A 19,060-nucleotide genomic window follows, 5' to 3' on the forward strand; every position below is an offset into this window, starting at 1 on the left:
TAAACAATTCTTGTGTATAGAATTTTATCTTGTCGCTTTTGTATAAAAAATGATTCAAAATTTTTCGGTTGTGAATCTTATAAAATGCTAGTTGGCTTAATACAAATATGTGCAACGAATTTAAACAGTATGAAATGGACGGGACAAGTGAGTATCGAGTGATTAAATAAGCTGATAAGAATTAAAAAGAGCATTTTTTGGACTAACTATTTTGGACATTGTTGTGATATTGAGTATTTTCTTTTTTTTTATATACACTTACACGTTTTCGAATTTTATGAATCCACGTTTAATGTGTGTTCATTTGAATTCAGATATGAATTATATTATTATCTAATATCAAGCTAATCTTTTATTCTTATGAAAATTGATATTGCTATATAATATCGATAAAGACGAATTTAGATAATACAAGTATTTCTTCCGTTAATAGATTAACATCATAATATTTAGAATATTCATGTAATGTATATGTAATATTAAATTTAAATCAGATAAATATGTTTTAAATATGCTCCAAATAGATTGTATAATTTTATCTTTAATTATTATTACATCTTAAATTATTATTTATATTTTTATATTAATAAATTGGATTGACTCGATATTACATAATAAATTTATGTATATAAATATATTTCATGCACTCCATTAACATATAATGTTTTATTAAAATAACTTTATATATATTTAATAACTTGTTTAATGTAACTTTTTATATATTTAGCATCAAAGAATGATTTGATTCTATAATAAATTTAAATATCTTATATTGAATCAAAATAAAATAATATTAAATTTGTGTTGAATAACATATATTTCTGGCACAGAGACTTACACTTTCACAAAAAAAAAATTTAAAGTGAAAAGTAACCGAGAGTATGTTAAATAAAAGAAGTTATTAAGTCTCCCGTTTAGGTAGTCGTCTATCGATTAATGGAAAATTCAAGAAATGTGAAAAAATAATTGATAACGTATCAGTGTCAATCTTAACGTTATCACTGAAGTGTTAAAACAGAAAAGAATCAATTTCCTTAGCCAGTAATTACGATCTCTGTAATTCGATTGCCGCTATATAACTACGATTATTACTGCGTAATGCTATCTTGTGCGATATTTACTGTCTCACATTTTTCGATCGATTTTGATGATTTATATTGGACATATGTTTGCATTAATTAATATGCAAAAATAGCATGATTTATTGAAGGATACATCATCTTTGTAACATTTTTCATCTGAATATAAAGAAACGAGTGTTATTTTTGGACATCGGACATTATTTAAGACACTGTCTACTTTTAAATAAGCTTTTAAAATTGATAGCAGCATTGAGATTTTCTTTATTTTATCTTTTTAGCAGAATAATTTAATAACGAAAATTTAATTTTAATACAAATGTTTTTTTAATTTTGCAAGATTAATAAAATTTATCAAAAGTTTATCTCTTTCTTAGTTTATACATAAGGGAAACTATTGTTTTTAATAAGTAGAAATTCATAATCTCTCTCTTTTCCTTTAAAATAATGTTTGGTAACGATATTAATTATTTAAACCATAATAGCGCTAATATTATTGTTTAATAACGTAATTATTGTAATTTTTGATAAATATTAACATTCATTTTTTTTTCTAAGATATAAAATTAGTATCGTCTATTTGATTATGCGATAGAGATAAGACACATGATTAATACTTCATATTTCTTCACGACAAACTATTTTATGCTATTAATTGTTGACTAATTAGCGCACGTGCATTAGTATCAACATATTTTAACCGCAACCGTGACACGACACGACGTGTGCAGTAAATGGAAGATAATAACAGTTGTTAAGTGGCAGTTAACAGCCATAAAATTATTCGAGTTAAAACGCCGTCGTAAAGCGTCGTCTGTTCAACTAATCATTTCAACCTGTTCACATCAAAGTGTGTCATTTATGCTTCAAAGTTACGGACTCCGCGTAAGATTCATAATTATTCCCGAATTGCCATGAGATGCGATATTATTGTAGTTCTTACCAAGTAAGATCTCTGGTCTGAGAAATAAAGGCGAATGAGTTCAAAATGCTTTGTAGCTCTTTCGTAATCATATAAATAGATATAAATTAGAGTAATAATAATAATAATAATAATAATAATAATACTAAATAGATATAAATTATATTCTATAAATTAGAGTATAATGACAAAATAAAATTCAAATCAAGCTCCTAAATATGATTACTCCAAAGCAATGTAGCAAAGCGATAAATCCACTTTATGATAAAAAAATCGTTGTAATTAATATATGTTTGATGTATACTTATTTCTAACGATATATATTTTTTTAAATAAAAAATTTATTTAGGTAAAAGTAAAATAGCTTTCAAATTTTGAATGAGTACTATATTAAATATTTATTCGCGTATTTCTTTGTTCAATTTATTCTACTAGTGCGCAATTGCAATGCTTTATATCTCTTTTGTATTTATGCTTGTTTTTTCTGCGTTTCTCAAATTATAAAATTATTTTATAAATTTACTGCAAAATTATTTGATTAAATAAAAAATATAAGACAAATTGTTATAATTTTGTTTTAACAATTTGTTAATTAAAGAATAATTACATTTTATAGTGAATCATATTTTTCATCTTAATTAAACGCACATATATAAGTAATATCAATAAACTGTATCCGAGAAAAGAATAGTGTGATAACTGGTCGTTATTTGAGCTGTTTTGCGAATAAAGGAAACTTGCTTGAAACGCGTCCGTAAATTTATCTCATCAATTAGAAGCGATGATCGACACGAACGTGATGTATAGTTGTTAACGTCGCCGAAGGTTCACGACGTTTGACGCATTATTCTTTCATTGTGAGTGAAATACCAAAAGGGCCCAATAATTTAGAAATTCTCGGACAAAGCAAAATACGAGGAAATTCGTTAAAATAAAATATGCATCGATTTTTTAATATATTTCTTTATTAATATTTCCAGCTAAAATTCGGTTTCATTAAAATACCAAATGGTATCTTTGCGCGGAAGGGGCCCGAATTGTGAAGTTTCTTCGTTGCTAAGAGCCCCTGATCTCTGTCTGCAACGACGAATGTGAATTTTCTCGTGCGAGTACAAACAAGCGATGTCCACATTGACATTATTAGCAAATAGCGATCGACATGTTAAGACATTGCCGAGGTATGTCCTCACGCGTCATAAACTATATTTATGGATGTGTTATAACGCACATAATAAGATCAAGACAAATTGATCGCTCGATTATTGTCGCATTTTTTAATTTTCATGATATTATGCGTCCATTTCCTGCGCTATGTTATAAATTAATATGAAACATTATTTCCGCTTACAAGTAGCTTGAAGTAGATGTACGCTTATCTCTTGTTATAATAATTTTAATTAATTCAATTTAGCAAATTGTTTTATTCGATCCTTAGCTAGGAGATCAAATGTTGATATTTAATTGTTTTTCTAAATTAACTCTCAATCTCATAAGTAACTCTTATATGATCTCATAACTTTCCGCCTTCGTTCTTCAATACTTTTTATACTATTTCGAGCTTATGCGATGCGCTTATGCAAATTCACATACGACGCGCTTAAACCGGCACGAGTCATGAGACCAAATGAGAGATGTGAACTTGAGAAGGAGACACGCGCGTGTGGCGTTGTTTCACGCCGTAAATTATCCTCGCGAATGCAAAAATCGATCGCTATTACGATCCATGATCGGCAGGCAGGTCGGTGGAATATATGGTATTCACTGGTAGAGACCGAACGCATTGCGCAAACAGACATTGTCGAAGGAAGGGTTTCGGTAACTCGACGTCGAAGGTGCGCCGGATAGAGATTTTACTCCGGGTAATGTGGTTTACATATTCCTCGAGCTATCAAATCATTTGCCATGCAATTAAAAATTTGCTCAATTAGTCATTGCGAATTTTTGTAGAGCCGTGGTGCATTTCATTATTATGGCATTTTAGAGGGTAAAAAGATGTTTATCACAATGTTTATTTGACTTTTTTATGCATTAATTATTTCGTATAACATTTTAATACGAAATTAAATTAATGCTGTGATTGTAATACTCTTCTTTCGCGTGCACAAATTTAAATTTTTCCACATTGCCTTCTCGATTATCAATCTGTCAAGTACACTCGTGTGATTTTTTGATCACAGAGTTCGTCGGGTATTTAACAGCGAGTTGCAGCTACGATGACAACGTAGTGCCTAGATCGGCGGAAAGACTTCAGACGGATCGAAGATATCGGACTGCGGTGTGATAACATTGCCCTCGTGAGAATTCGTGGTAATCGACACGACGATTGGTACGAGAAACTGTAAAAGAGAGCCGCTCTTCGCGGGAGAACCTTAGTGCGCTTGTGATACTTGTGATGCAAGCGGTGTTTAGCTTCACCACCGAAAACCATGTCAAGAATACATATCCATGACTTCGCCGCTTCGACATTATGATTACCTGATCTGATGAATCGTTATCCCCTTGTGAGTATCTGATTCACGCCAGATTTCAACATTTCGCCGGCAGCATTCGAGAATGTCCAAGAAGCAATGGTTGGTCCTGTTGATGTTGTTCCTTACATACCTGTTGCTCGGCGCCTCTATATTTTACTACATCGAAGGCGAGAAAGAGATGGACAAGATTGCCAAGGCTAAAGAAGAACGCATTGAGATTAATCGTAAGAACGATAATGACAATCGTTGTTTCTGTATCGGTTATCTCGCGCAAAAATCGCGTCGTTTTTAATTCATCAAAAAGTCATTATTTTTGCATATTTATTGCCGAAATTTCATTGATGTATTATTCTGATAGTTCGCAAGTATATACAAGTCGGTTTTTGAGACACGTCTTGCTTCATTTTTTCAATCGATTTCTTTTTAACAAAAATGTTTCATGATTACTATTTTAATAATACTTTGTGAGATTATTATGAGAATGATTGTTACGAAAAATTTCTCGAAAATTAACAAATAAAATCTTGCCTTTATTTAAATTCGAATAAACTTTGCAATACATAGATCATTTTATAAAGCTCAATGCAAATTTAATAGATTCATACATTTTTACTGATAATTATGATAATTCGAGAAGAGAGTATACAAAAGATATTTAATATAAAAAATTTAGCCATATAAACTAAATAAAAAATATTTTGACGTTTTACAATTAGTTAAAGAGAAATTAATTCTACTCTTTGGTGAAATCCATTTCACGTGCATTTTACATGTATTATACTTGCTCATTATTATTAATTATCATTATTATTATTGATAAATAGTACGAATGAAATAGCAAACCGTCCTGATTTGTGAAAGTTATTTTAATTGACAAACTTTATTAAACCGAAGAAATACTTTTGAGAAATTTTAAAATATATAATCACAGTCAACACATTAATTTAAAATATATCTTAATAGAATGAAGATATCGAGTCATTATTGTATTTGTCTAATGTATTCACCAATTCATCAATCAGCTGATTATTACGCGATCATATATATTTGCGATGCGCTTCGAGATTTCGGCGATAATAATGCAAATAATGCTTAGGCCACACGGTCGTAGAAGACGAGTCTAGCGTATAAAACATTTGACACTTCAATTATGCATTTACTAACAAAATATCTTATGCATCTAGCGTCTTAAAGCAAGACAGTTGTCATTGATGAAAGTTGTAGCGATGCAGCCTTGACTGTGACAATTGCTTGTCGCTTTCTAAATCGTAAATTTTATCACAATATAAACAGATATGAAAAATTCCGTTCAATTTGGTATAATTGGTTCTAAAGTATGGAGCTTAAATATATCGAAGCAACGATAATATGAGAATGTTTGTAGTCATAAATCTTTCTATATTAATTTTCATATTTCAAATTTTTAGATACTATGTTTTATAAAAATTAAAAATAATAAAATATTATCATATAAATATTTGATCAGTATAATAAAATTTTATGATTTGATCTTGATAGCACTCTGAAATTGCGTAACTTATGTAAAATATGGATTTTTTTTGCAAAATTAAATTCTTTAAAAAATTCTTAAGTTATTGGATTCTTGACCAGCTAAACTTGACGAATCACTAAATTAAAATGTAATTATGTCAAACACGTGGAATCTTTTGCAACTGTAATCTCATAAATAGCCGGAAAATCGCCGCGACTGTTCGATGTCATTGGGTTTTGTATGCACGATTGTGTCCGGTATCATTGTTAACGCAAGAAAGGGTATTATTCAAATAGTTCCCAATGATCACAATGTCGCGCGCTGAAGAATCATTATTATAATTGATGGCCAGTGTCAGTGTCATCAGGAGGATCGATTGGTTACGAAATTGTCATCGCATCGACCACTCCCGTCAAAATCATTGCATTCGAACCGAAAACGGTGATATCCGCTTTCAGAATATTTGCCCTTCCTCAAATCTGTGTATGTATGTGTGTTCTATGATGATAATACACATAAATACAGACATAACTACAAAATCATTACTTTTTTTCATAATAACATAAGTATGTCGTGCGCTTATGTTCTTAGCCTTAACAGGGACATTACATTCCGATTGTATTTATGTGCGTGAAATGTCCAGACAAGATTTGTACAAACGGGCAATATAAAACGACAAATATCAGCTGATAAGATAGCGCGTGCAGCAATTGTCTCGAAAATGATTCCGTTCGAAAAGTATAGTGATGAAAGAGGGATTATCTCTAACGAACGCGAGTAGACTTTCTGAGATAGATTTTAAGATTATCTAATTGTGAATTTGCTTCTCAAACATGTGTAATTTTTCTCAGAATTACTTCACGATCATTACGGGCCCAGTATTGGTCATACCCAGAAAGAGATACTCGATAAGCTCAGCGAATACTGTGGCAAGTCAGTACACAATTATACGGAGGGCGAAGTTGATCCTCATCAATGGGATTTCTACAATAGTTTCTACTTCGCTTATACGGTCGTCAGCACCATCGGTACATATCGGTACAAGTGTTCGGATTAAATGTATAATGCATTGTCTATAATTCTTAATCTTGATTTTAAATATGTAGTCGTATCGAAAATCGGCTTTTATCTAAAGCAGATTAATTATAGCTTGCGCCACACTTTTTCTATGGAAGTTATACATTTGCAATTACAAAATCTATTGTTTACGTTAATTAATATTCATCACAAAACACGCAAAGAAGACTAAGAAATGTTTCTGAAAGACGTTTATTCTAAAGCAGAAAAATGTTTGAAAAATTGAGATATTTTTTAAGCGTCTTAATAAAAGACTAAGCATTTTTCAAATATATTATTATGTTGTTTAAATTATTTCTTTAAATTGACACATGTATTATTTCATTATACGCAATTTTTAAATATTTTTTTTTAAATTATTGAATTTCTTAAATTATTATGATCTTTATTTAATATCTTTTCTTGTTTGCTTATTCTATATTTTTTATTCTTTCAAAATTCTATATTTATATAATTTATTACGCAGGATATGGGAATCTAGCACCCACAAATACGCTTAGCCGCATCCTGATGATCTTCTACGGCCTAGTGGGCATCCCAATGAACGGGATTCTGTTAACGCAGTTGGGTGAGTTTTTCAGCCACGTGTTTATCAAGGCTCATCAAAAGTACAAATCCTACAAGAACGGCCAGTCATCGTCTGATTACGCCTCTAAGAAATCAACACCGTTTGAGACGCGCAAGGTGGGCCTGGCCGCGCAGATTCTCATGTACCTGACACCCGGCTTCGTCATGTTCATCTTCTTCCCGGCGTTCTTATTCTCACATTACGAGGGCTGGTCCTACGATCAGTCGGTTTATTACGCCTTCGTCACGCTCACGACCATCGGTTTTGGCGATCTCGTGGCGGGTAATTATTCTATCTTATCGTTTCTCGAACGTGCGCGCAATGTGACTAATTTGTTTTCAACACTAAGCTTTTGTTTAACCGCGTGACCAGTTGCAAAATTGCAAGCTCTTAAGACACTTTTCAGAAACGTATAATGTCTACTTTTGCATTTTATGAATAATATCATTTATGCATGTATATCGTATATAGCACAGAACATTGCAGCAATATTTATAACGTGGCATTGTAATATTTATGATGTAACATTGTAGCAACACTGTGGCAATGTTGCAATGTTGCTGCAACATTCTATGCTGTATGGGATCATTCATAATCAATGAGATTAATATTTTTTGTGACTAAAGAAATGTTCTATTCTGTTTGTTTTTATATGCCTATACACAACAAAAAGAGAAAGAAAAAGAATGAGAAAAATTTTAGGACGTTAGATATTCTGAAATTTTAAGAAATTAAAATCAATATTTATTTTTGATGAAAGATTAGAAAGATATATTACATAGATTTATTATATTGATATATTATATAGATTGATTACAGTGTACGAAACATTTATTCTCAGTGACAAGTATAATACGAAATTATTCAAAATTATTCAAAATCATAAACATCGTTTTGATTTGACTTGATTTAATGATACCGGGCCACTTGAGAATATAAAATTTGATAAATTTTGTTAGCTTTTTTGATTAACAGTATCGATATTGTCTATACTTGTGCTCTCTCTCTCTCTCTCTCTCTCTCTTTTTATCACATCATGTATCAATCGAGACAATCTATCGAATTTACATGTTCTGTCTTAAAAGACAAATGTTTTCAATCATTACATGCTCACGTGGGAAGCAGATCTTGTCGTAATCAATACGTAAGTAGTTCTGAGTACGCCCGTCATAAATTAAAAACTAGAATTATTTTCTTATAGCAATCAATTAATAATAAAGTATATAATACAAAAAATCAGAAAATAATACTCATATGAAATGTATAATTAGAATATATATTCACAACTCAAATCAAAACTATTCAAAGCCAATATTTTTTAATTTAATAATTTTTTGTGAAATCAAAAAAGAAATTATCGAGGAAATGAAAGCAAACTATGCAATTTTCTTGCTTTAAAAAGTAAAAAATAAATAAAGAAATATTTCACTTTCAACTCTCCATTTAAATTTCGTAGGTCAGGATGATACAAAGGGGAGCGGCCCATTCTTCATTATGTACAAGATATTCTTAATTTTCTGGATCTCCTTCGGACTGGGCTACATCGTCATGATCATGACGTTCATCGCTCGCGGTATGCGTAGCAAAAAAATCACGAGACTCGAACATAAACTAGCGATGAATCTCAAGCACACGCAGAGCAAGATTTGGAACGAGTTTAACAAAGAGGTCAACTACCTGCGCCGCGTTTTTAACGAGTTACAGCTCTCTAAGGTCAAAGTAAGTGACCTCTTTGGCTTGAACCAGATATTCTTAAGCAATCGTATATATTTTCGCAAAGATATTTTTATCTGTGCACATTTCCTCTTAAAAATATTATTATTCTTATTCTTCATTTTGCTTCTTCATGTTCCTTTTTAAATAGATGTTTTACAGATTTTTATAAACTCATTTTCTTATAAAACAAGAATGATGTACGTATATCACTACTTATTAAGCATAATTTTGCTTTTAATTACATTTAATACTTATTTTTTGACTTCGAATATTTTTAATAATTAACGTGATGGATTAATAGATGTTAATCATCAAAAATTTTTTTGTATTATTGTATATATTGTCGTCACTAAGGAAATTGATTACACTTTGATTACTCATATACGCATTATTTATTTAATATTGATTACTTTCAACGTTTATCATTTTTCTTCTTAGAGAGTATACGTTGATGAGTACGATTATGAAGTACCTCCGACGAAATTCTCACGTAGCAATAGTTTCCCGGATCTTCGAAAGTTGACAATTGGTGGATATGTGGATAATTCTATACCACATCCGCGACGACGAGCTAACAGCGAAGTGGTGCCGGTATGTGATTAATTTTCCACACCATTTATTTCTTCGTTCATGATGTATTTTATATTATACCCATTAGATATAATATATTGCAATATCTGTCTTCTTAAATATTATATTTTAAATAATTTACGTTTTATTCATATAGATTCAACTGACACGTGTGGTATCCGAGACAGATCTTCAAAGAATAGACAAGACCGCAACGTTTGCCACACATGCTATAGTGCAACCGGCAGAATTATTAGCACGTTTAGTAAATATCCTCGGTTACATCCCTCCACGGGATGATTTCGATTGGGATGATACTGAGGATCAATTGAAACAGGTCGATGCGCAGAACGAAATGCAGCAGAGCAAACCAGTTGATCAGGGCCTAGCCAACAACGTTACTCAATGGACAATCGGTGGTGAGAAGTTTCCGTTTGAGAAGCCTCGATCTAGGGCGGTCAGCGAAGTGCGACTCTATACTAAAGACTATGCGAAAGATGATTATGTTAACCAGAATACCGAATGGACTTGGTCCGGTCCAGTAGCCTCGACAAAACTGCAAGAGCTGATGAAGACTCGCAACACCATTAGCTCGCTATCCTCGAACAATAGTAACAAACCATACAAGAAGTTTCCTTCACTCGCTTTGCCGATTACCGCGCCCAAAAACTTCTTCCCCAGATGGAAAAAACGCTTTATGAATAAAAAATCATCGGATGTCGATCCTAATGTAGAAAAGGTCATTGATACAATGGACGACAGTAATCGGGAGAATAATTCGATTGGTCCGATAGATCCATTACCTTCATACTTAGATGAGAGGTATGATTCGATATCGAAAACGCCGAATTACTATACACATACTGGCTGTAACCTGCCAAGTTATTTAGAAAACAACAATTTGTTAGAAGAAACGAGTTTGGCAGATTTTCTTAGAGCGTTGACCGCTCTTCATCCAAGAGTAGGAACGGTCCCTGACGAATGCGTTGCCAAGCCTAAAAGAAAATTAGGAACGGCTTGTCTGAGCCCGCCAAAGCTACCCAGTTTGTTCACCCTGTTTTCACCGAACACGCTCGGTTCAGATTCGGCAACTCACAGCAATCAGAATACTGTCTCAGATGTGACCTCGCATCAATCGAGCAGAAGAATGTCTCTTAAAATGGCTGAGAATGGTTATTCCGGCTCCACCACACCTACATCTTATATGAGAAAGGAAAGCAGTGCTGTGAAGCCTAGAAGATTCTCTTTGAGACCGGTAAAGACTCCAGTAAATTCTCTCACGCCACCTGATTATGCATCACCACGATCATCAGTAAGTTTATGCTATTAAGTTTCTATAGAAAATGTATCTTAAAATACAAGTTTAAAAAATTATAAAATTCCGAAAAATTTCAATTTTTATCTAAAGATAAGCATATAAATTGAATAAGAAAATCTTTTTTTAGTTACGACTTTCTCAGAAAATGGCTGATCAAAACCAAGGACCTTATATTTCGCCGGAATCGTTCATTTCCGTATCACCAAAGGAACCGCTTGTCAACATGGAGAGACCACCAGGAATTTCGTCACCGATTCAGCAACCGTTTAATACTCGACGTTTCTCCATAAGATCTACTCAACTCAGCCCGCAACCGAGTGCGAACACATCATTAAACACGTCATTACACACACCAAAACCATTACCAAGGTGGAAAGCGGGTATGCTCCAGCGGCAAATTACTCAAATGAATTTACGTCGTCGCGTTAGGGCATTTAGTCTTAGCGATGTTTATTCCGATGTACGTGAAAAAAGCACTAATCCAATTAGCCCCCTCGCCATGGACACCACCAACAAATTTGTGGATGTTAGCAAATTGAGCAACCCGAATCAGAAGACAGTGACAATCATGTCACCGGCAGAAGAGATGAATATGACTTTGAAAAATGAATTTCAGAATTCTATGGTAGCTCCCGACAATTTGAAAGAACAAATTTCATCGTGGAGGAATCAGGAAGACGTAACTCCGATTAAATCTTTGTCTAGGATTTCCGATGAGTCATCCGTGGAGTTGAATGAATCCATTTCAAATATACTTGAAGATGGGAGATATCCTCAAGGAAACAATGATTTTATATCAGTTTATGAACCGGTTTACAAATTAAGATCCTCTGATGAGAAATTGATAAATGACACATTGACTAAGACAGTTCAAAGGGAAGTGCAGGAGACGAATATGGATGACAAGGACGCTTCACTTAAAATGGAGAAACAGAATGATATTCATATGTGTATAATTGATAATTTAGATGGACCTCAAGAACCGAAGTTTTCGACGAGTAGCAAAAATTTTTCAGAGTCGAGAAAGGAGAAACCTAGTGTGCCGATAGATTTTTACAAACCAGTGTTACAAGCAACGATAGAAAAGCCAGCGATTAATCCTTTCGAGCAATACAGAGTTATGACAAAATCTGATCAAACGAAAGACGCAGAATTGACCGAAATCAAAATTGAAAAACCTCATGAAAAATGAAGAAAAAAATGATCGGTCTATGTGAAGAAACTAAGAATTAAAAATAGAAAAGTTTGGAATTAATTTTTGTTGTCGAAACTATTAAGGCATTAATACATTAATCTAAGATAGAAGCAATATTTATAGATATATTTTATAGATATATATTTTTATTAAAAAAAATAGACTCCATATTATATGTGTAAGAAATGATATTAATGATATATATTTTGTTAGTTTTTGAGAACGTACTAATATAGCACTTCATAAATTTGTGTTTCACTTTGAAAGGCTGCATTTAATATATGAATAAGGGAAAATTGTGCAAGTAGAAGAAATATAATTTTATACATTGACGCAACGATTATCTAATGGGCAACTTTTAGAAAAGTTGCAATTTTACAATAAGTTGACCAATTTTGCAGAAGATTAACTTTATCATATATGTTATATAAGATATCTAATTCTCCAAATTAATTAAATTTGTTAGAAAAATTTTTTTAGAGAAATGAAGATATATACATTAGAAATAATTATTAAAATATTAGAAATAATTAATAATGATAATTATTAGAAGTAAATTAATTTATTTTATGTAAATGATTAAGTTTTAATTTTTTTAAATATCGAAGACTCTGTGATATAAGGAATATGGCATGTTGTCAATATTTACTGTGAATTAATAGTAAAATAAGATTACTTAGAAAAAAATTGATACCAAATAAATTATTTTGTCGGTAGAGAGCTGGAATACATAAGAATTTTTCCTACTGGAATCTGGAATCCGTTAAAATTTATGTTATATAGGATGATCGAAATAATTAATATCTCGTATCGCAATTCAAACATTGTCAGTGCGGTCTTGTGACCTGCACATTTATCACAATCATTCGCAATCATATTTTTATCGCTAAATCTTGAAATCAATGTTTTTGAATGTAATAGATAGGAACGTGCGGCATGTTTTACGAAATGCGTAACGTTTTATTGACAAGTTCGTGCAGAATAAATTATGATATTTGGTTTTTCGATAGCTCGGAAGCTGTAAATTATGGTTTATTATCATAAAATGGAAAAATTCGATTGAAAGATTACCCATGCGGAAATTATTCATATGACATATTCACATGACGCGAATGCAGAGTGTCGTCACATGCATTTACTTATTGTACGGTTTCATAATTAGCATCTATATGAGTGACAAGGAACTTATCACTCAACGAGGTAACGGTCCGTCATGTAAAGTACTACACAAATAGATTCGCGAGAAATCTAATAAATAAAAATTTTCCAGTGTGCAAGTTGCATGAAATAAAACTAAAATGCAACATAAATATTTTGTTGTACTGATGTTGATTTCTTCTCCCGATAGTGAGAAGGACGTATATGAAAAAACCGTAAGGCTACGATAGTGTTTTTAACAGTTTTCGTATTTCTTCGACGAGATTGCTACGTGGTATGCGAATCTCTTCCCGCCTCGAGACGACTCTTAGCGTAATTTCGCCCTTTGCTAATTCACTTTCTCCGATGATTATTGCCAATGGAATCCTGTTTTCTTCGCAATGTTGTAACTGCGCCAAGAGTTTCGCGTTCTTTTTGTAGGATTGCTCCGCTTTCACTCCAGCTTCCCACAAATCCACCAATATTTTCATTCTTTCTTCGTGCAAATTTTTCTGTGCGCTCGCCACAAACACTTCGATCTCAGTGGTGCGTGTTTTTAGGCCCTTGTTAGCCAATCTCGCTTCCAAAACACTGAATATCCGTTCGACGCCTAGAGACACACCGACGCAAGATACATTTTTATTCTTACTATCGAACATCCCCACTAAATTATCGTAACGGCCGCCACCCGCTACACTACCCACACCAATGTCATCTCCTATGAAAAATTATATTGAATGTTACTGATATTTTGCCATAATTATTTTGCAATATGCAAATGTTTCATATAATACAAAGAGATATTTAAAAAGAATAATATATACATACCACACAATATAGCTTCATAAATAACGCCTGTATAGTAATCGAGTCCTCTTGCAAGACTCAGATCAAACTTAATTTTGTCCAGAACTTTGTAGATACCGCAGTACTTTAACAATAGTTCCATGGAATCTAAACCTTGCACAGCAGCAGATTGTCTCATTAATTCTTTGTCTTTTCTCAATTCGGCTATCAATTCGACTCCACCAGATTGGGAGACATAGTTGCCGACCTTGTCGGCAATATGCTCATCTAATCCTTTTTCCTCTATCATTTCTTTCTTCACTTCCTCCCATGGACTCTTATCCAGTTTATCTATAGCGGAGCAGATACTACGAAATTTACTCTGTGGGACATCACACGCAGCAAAGATGCCATCTAGTAAAGACCTGTGATTCAACTTAATTACGTATGGTTCCAGATCCAGAATCTGCAATGCTTCGGATACGACCCGAATACACTCTACATCCGCTAGCATTGGATCGTACTGACCAGCAATATCAAAATCCTTGAAAAGATATTAACATTAATTAAAACATACACAAAATATATGTATAAGTTAATTCTGACATATACGCTTACACATTGATAAAATTCTCTATATCTGCCTTTTGTTGTAGCTGGATTATCTCTTCGATAGACTTTAGCAATATGATATCTTTTAATGGAGGATATTTTGCTCATGGCCAGATACCTCGCGAAAGGAACTGTTAAATCGTATCTAAGTGCGAGGATCTCGCCGCCTTGATCCTTCAAATCATAAATGAGTTTGGAATCTTCACCATATTTACCTGTCAAAACATCCTGCGCAACAATAAATAAAATCAGTATGATCAAATTATTAGTAACTATCATTGATAGTAATTTTCACCTTCAGTTCAAATACAGGCGTATCTATGGTTTCTGCGCCATGACGTTTGAATACTGATATTATTTTTTCCAATACTCCTAATCGTAATGCCATTTGCTCTGGATTATAATCCCTCGTGCCTTTAGGTGTTTTAAGGATGAGTTTGTGAGAACAACCATTTTCTTCTCCCAATTGCGCTTTCAGATCCAACAACTTGGTGACTTCCTCTGCTATCTACAACCAAACAAATAAATGCGCTATTAATATATGGAATGTGGCATCGCTCTCGCTTTGACAGGGTACCATAGCCGAAAATGTCGTACCTGTGGCGTAGTCGACATCGGCATGTTGCGAATGCATTTCCATACGATGGAGAAAGAATTGTTGCATATCAGGCGTAACATCATGAGTGGATGAAGGAATTACAAGGCAACCAGAATGAAAGAGAAGAAAAGCCCCCTCAATGTTGATTTATCAAACTAGTCCAAACAGCAGAGATAATATCAGTAAGCAAGCTAGCAAGGAGTTGCCATTAATTATTGCCATTAACTAATAACAATATCATTTTTAATTTTTTTCTTTGATAGATAATTATTTATAAATTTTCCTAACAGAGATGTAATTAATTTAGTCATATTTAAAAAATCCAAGTAGAAACTTCTCAAAATCCGAAATTTGTTATAAACTATATCATGTAATTATCAATGTTTTAGCTAGAGAAAGATATTCGTTTTCCATAATTTTGCAATAATTTATAGCAGCTCTGCTTGCAAGCAACCGACTGCCTCACCTTTTTATCTAGCATATCTTTGGTAATATAGTGATTAATCTTTAGCAGCTCGATTTTTTCTGCCAGGGAAGTAAATGATGCTTCCTTAACAAGAGGAAATGCTAGACGCTCTTCTTGGGTAAAGCTTTTCATGTTAATGTACCATCTGTTTAGATGCGGCCACCTTGCAAGTTCATCATTACTTATGACATTTAACTTGTCAAATAATTCAGTGTCTTTGGACGTTGGGCACCAACCACACGCATAGCTGACATCCGCAAAATCATTGTTTAAGCTTTCTAATTCAACATTTATATCAGACTGCTCTCTGTATCCCTGAGAAACAAGATGTCTCTCAAAAGAAAGGCCCAACATATATTGATAGTACACAAATGAAGAAAGCAATATCTATTTTTTGCACCTGATAAATAAAATTGCTACTGTGTTGCAAGGGGCTTATTGCATCATGTCTATTGTCATTAATGGTAAGTCTGTTTCCATTTTTGCAATTTCTTTAGTCGAGAAGTAATTAGTTACTTGCTTTGTATATAGGATATATGTGAAATATATTATAATATGTGAAAAAAGAGAATGCAGTGAGCAGGAAATGCAGTTAAAATTAATAAACTTAATAACATGAAGGAGTATGAAGGAAAAGTATGAATCAAGTACGCATGAAAAGAAAGCAAGTGTAAAAACATACAATATAAAAAAAGTGAAGCGCTCTCGAGTGCAATGGCATCGAACGTACTTTTGACGTATTTCGTAGAAAAGAGTGAAGGGAATGTGATTGTAGAATCTATAATTGAGCACGAAGCAGAACCCGAGGACAAAAAAAGAGAAAGGCGGTACATCGGTCTGTCACGATGACGGAACGACGTAATCGAGATCTTTGTGTGGGAAAAGAGGGAAAGAAAAAAAAAGGATATGCGTACTTGCGTTTTATCAGCCTGCGCAGCTTTTAATCGTCGAACTGTCTCGCCTTGCTCTTTCACGCGATTCAGCAACGTCTCCCTCGTTATTTCATCAGCCATCGCTAGCACCATGTGGTGTCGTAAAGTTCGATTCTGTCCGATTCCGTCCGTTCCGATCGTCGACGTATTACTTTGTGACTCACGCGACGCGAACGAATCGCGATGCAAGTATGATTTCTCCTCCCCGTTTCCCCCACGCGGATTGCAAAATACTTCGCGATCGAGAAAAAGGCTCGACTGTAGGCTCGACTGTAGGCTCGACTGTAGGCTCGTCTCGCGAAACCAATCCGTTTATTGCATCTTTTATATTAAAAATGAGATAGATACATATATGTATATTTAGACATTATAGAAAGAAAGGAAGGAAAACAAATATTATAAATTAAAAATATTTTTATTAAGTCGAGATATTCAAATAGATTTTGCAAAGATTTTGCTTTCCAAATTGTTGTCAGCAAAAATTTTAATATAATATCAAACCAATATTGAAAACTTCAACATATTTTTTTTTTTTTATTTGTTGGAAGCCGTTTGGTTCAATATATATAGCATTTTTTAAAATTTTGCGGATTTACAAATAAAAATGATGGTGCAAATTCTACACATATATAGACATATATCGCGCTTTTTGAAATCGAACAAGGTTTAATAATTAACAGTATTAATTTAATAATAACAGTATTAATAATTAACAGATTAATTAATTTTTTCACGTTTATATGATCGTTCGATAATGTACTGATCAAGTTTTTGTAAAATGTCATACATGAAAAATAGCGGAATATTTAATAATTAAATACAAGTAGATAAAATTAAATCTGTTTTATTTATATTGACATCTCACAAAAGTTATATTATCAGAATTGGATGTATATTCCGATATGGTCTAGTGGCTAGGATACCTGGCTCTCACCCAGGAGGCTCGGGTTCGATTCCCGGTATCGGAAAATTCTTTTTGTTTAATTTTGTGTTAATAATTGATTTTTTTTTTTTGAGATGTACTTTATTTATTTATTGTAATAAAACAGTTTAATTCTTTTCGAAAATTATATATAATATAATAGATAATAAAAAAAAAATAATAATATAATGGTCAAAAATAATGCCTGCGATGGCCGGGAATCGAACCCGGATCAACTGCTTGGAAGGCAACTATGCTGACCATTACACCACCATCGCAGATGTGAAAACATCTCTTCGATAGTAATGTGATGGATATATTTTAATATATATATAGAAAAAATAAATTGTAAAAAATTTTGAAAAGAGTTTTGTTAAATTTGTTGTTTTGCCATTATATTTTTGCTATTTATGTTTATATGAAAATTAAAAATATATTAAAATAAAGTAAAAATTAAAAATAATATTTTTCTATATAATTTTGGCTTCTATATTTCTAATTCCTTTATATTTTAATGTATGTGTATGCGCGGGGTGTATGTGTGGCGCGAACAAAAGAAATAAAAAAAATAGCTTTAGCACTGACGAAATACTATTAAAGACGGCCAGCCATGAATTTTCGACACTATCAAAGTGGATTTGATAGATCCAGAGATAATTGAAGAATGATGATATTACTAATAATTGCATGTGATTGCACTAAAGATACAAACACAAATGTTTTATATTATATAAAAATTATTTAATTATCGATAATGGAAATAATTCTACAAATCTAAATATCTGTGATAATATCATACTCTCTCTCTTCTCTTTACAATTTTACATAAAATTAGAATCATAATTATTTATTATATTGCAAGTAATTAAAGCAAAATTAAAGCAAAAGGAATAAAAATTATAAGATTTGTTACGATCCTTCGATTATCCATCTTTACTAATAATAATTTTTTTAACAATGGTTAAAGTCAAATATATTTCGTGTGATGTTTTAAATTAAAATATAACATAAATTAATTATTAAGTAAACAATTGTTATATCACAACTTTTCATATGCTATACATATATCAACAATGGAGATAGAATTGTTGTGAATGAATAACACATGATTTTAATATCGTGTAAACATCGAGTAGAAATTATACTTTACGAATTGTTCTCTTACAATATAATAAAGTTTATCTCGTGTTATTAATGAA

The 19,060-nt window shown here is 32.4% G+C and overlaps 2 protein-coding genes and 2 non-coding genes across 12 annotated transcripts; 2 read left to right on the forward strand and 2 right to left on the reverse strand.

Annotated features, from left to right (window-relative positions):
• Positions 1 to 9: 9 nt before the first annotated feature.
• Positions 10 to 13,128, forward strand: LOC126848849 (uncharacterized). Of its 5 annotated transcripts, XM_050590094.1 has the most exons (9): positions 1,949 to 1,964; positions 3,740 to 3,860; positions 4,179 to 4,696; positions 6,816 to 6,992; positions 7,508 to 7,891; positions 9,066 to 9,328; positions 9,764 to 9,916; positions 10,053 to 11,207; positions 11,341 to 13,128. In XM_050590094.1, exons 3-9 carry the CDS (start codon positions 4,555 to 4,557, stop codon positions 12,403 to 12,405), a joined length of 3,339 nt encoding a protein of 1,112 aa, XP_050446051.1. In that variant the 5' UTR covers positions 1,949 to 1,964; positions 3,740 to 3,860; positions 4,179 to 4,554; the 3' UTR covers positions 12,406 to 13,128. The 5 variants fall into 5 exon arrangements, with proteins under 5 accessions (XP_050446052.1, XP_050446051.1, XP_050446054.1 ...); XM_050590095.1 differs by lacking the exons at positions 1,949 to 1,964; positions 3,740 to 3,860 and adding an exon at positions 10 to 147; XM_050590097.1 differs by lacking the exon at positions 1,949 to 1,964 and having other exon boundaries at positions 2,746 to 3,860; positions 7,508 to 7,609.
• Positions 13,129 to 13,345: 217 nt separating this feature from the next.
• On the reverse strand, positions 13,346 to 17,114 carry LOC126848850 (histidine--tRNA ligase, cytoplasmic). Of its 5 annotated transcripts, none has more exons than XM_050590100.1 (6): positions 16,922 to 17,114; positions 16,008 to 16,322; positions 15,239 to 15,451; positions 14,950 to 15,171; positions 14,374 to 14,875; positions 13,346 to 14,263 (listed from the first exon to the last, which is right to left on the reverse strand). In XM_050590100.1, exons 1-6 carry the CDS (start codon positions 17,030 to 17,032, stop codon positions 13,788 to 13,790), a joined length of 1,839 nt encoding a protein of 612 aa, XP_050446057.1. In that variant the 5' UTR covers positions 17,033 to 17,114; the 3' UTR covers positions 13,346 to 13,787. The 5 variants fall into 5 exon arrangements, with proteins under 5 accessions (XP_050446057.1, XP_050446058.1, XP_050446060.1 ...); XM_050590101.1 differs by having other exon boundaries at positions 16,008 to 16,170; positions 16,922 to 17,069; XM_050590103.1 differs by lacking the exon at positions 16,008 to 16,322 and adding an exon at positions 15,541 to 15,696 and having other exon boundaries at positions 16,922 to 17,068.
• A 721-nt stretch (positions 17,115 to 17,835) lies between these two features.
• Trnae-cuc (transfer RNA glutamic acid (anticodon CUC)) lies at positions 17,836 to 17,907 on the forward strand. Its single transcript has one exon. It is a non-coding gene; the product is annotated as a tRNA-Glu (tRNA).
• A 160-nt stretch (positions 17,908 to 18,067) lies between these two features.
• Trnag-ucc (transfer RNA glycine (anticodon UCC)) lies at positions 18,068 to 18,139 on the reverse strand. Its single transcript has one exon. It is a non-coding gene; the product is annotated as a tRNA-Gly (tRNA).
• Positions 18,140 to 19,060: the final 921 nt, after the last annotated feature.

The sequence above is a fragment of the Cataglyphis hispanica genome, chromosome 4 (genome assembly GCF_021464435.1).
Source record: "Cataglyphis hispanica isolate Lineage 1 chromosome 4, ULB_Chis1_1.0, whole genome shotgun sequence".
In the NCBI taxonomy this organism is placed as follows: domain Eukaryota; kingdom Metazoa; phylum Arthropoda; class Insecta; order Hymenoptera; family Formicidae; genus Cataglyphis; species Cataglyphis hispanica.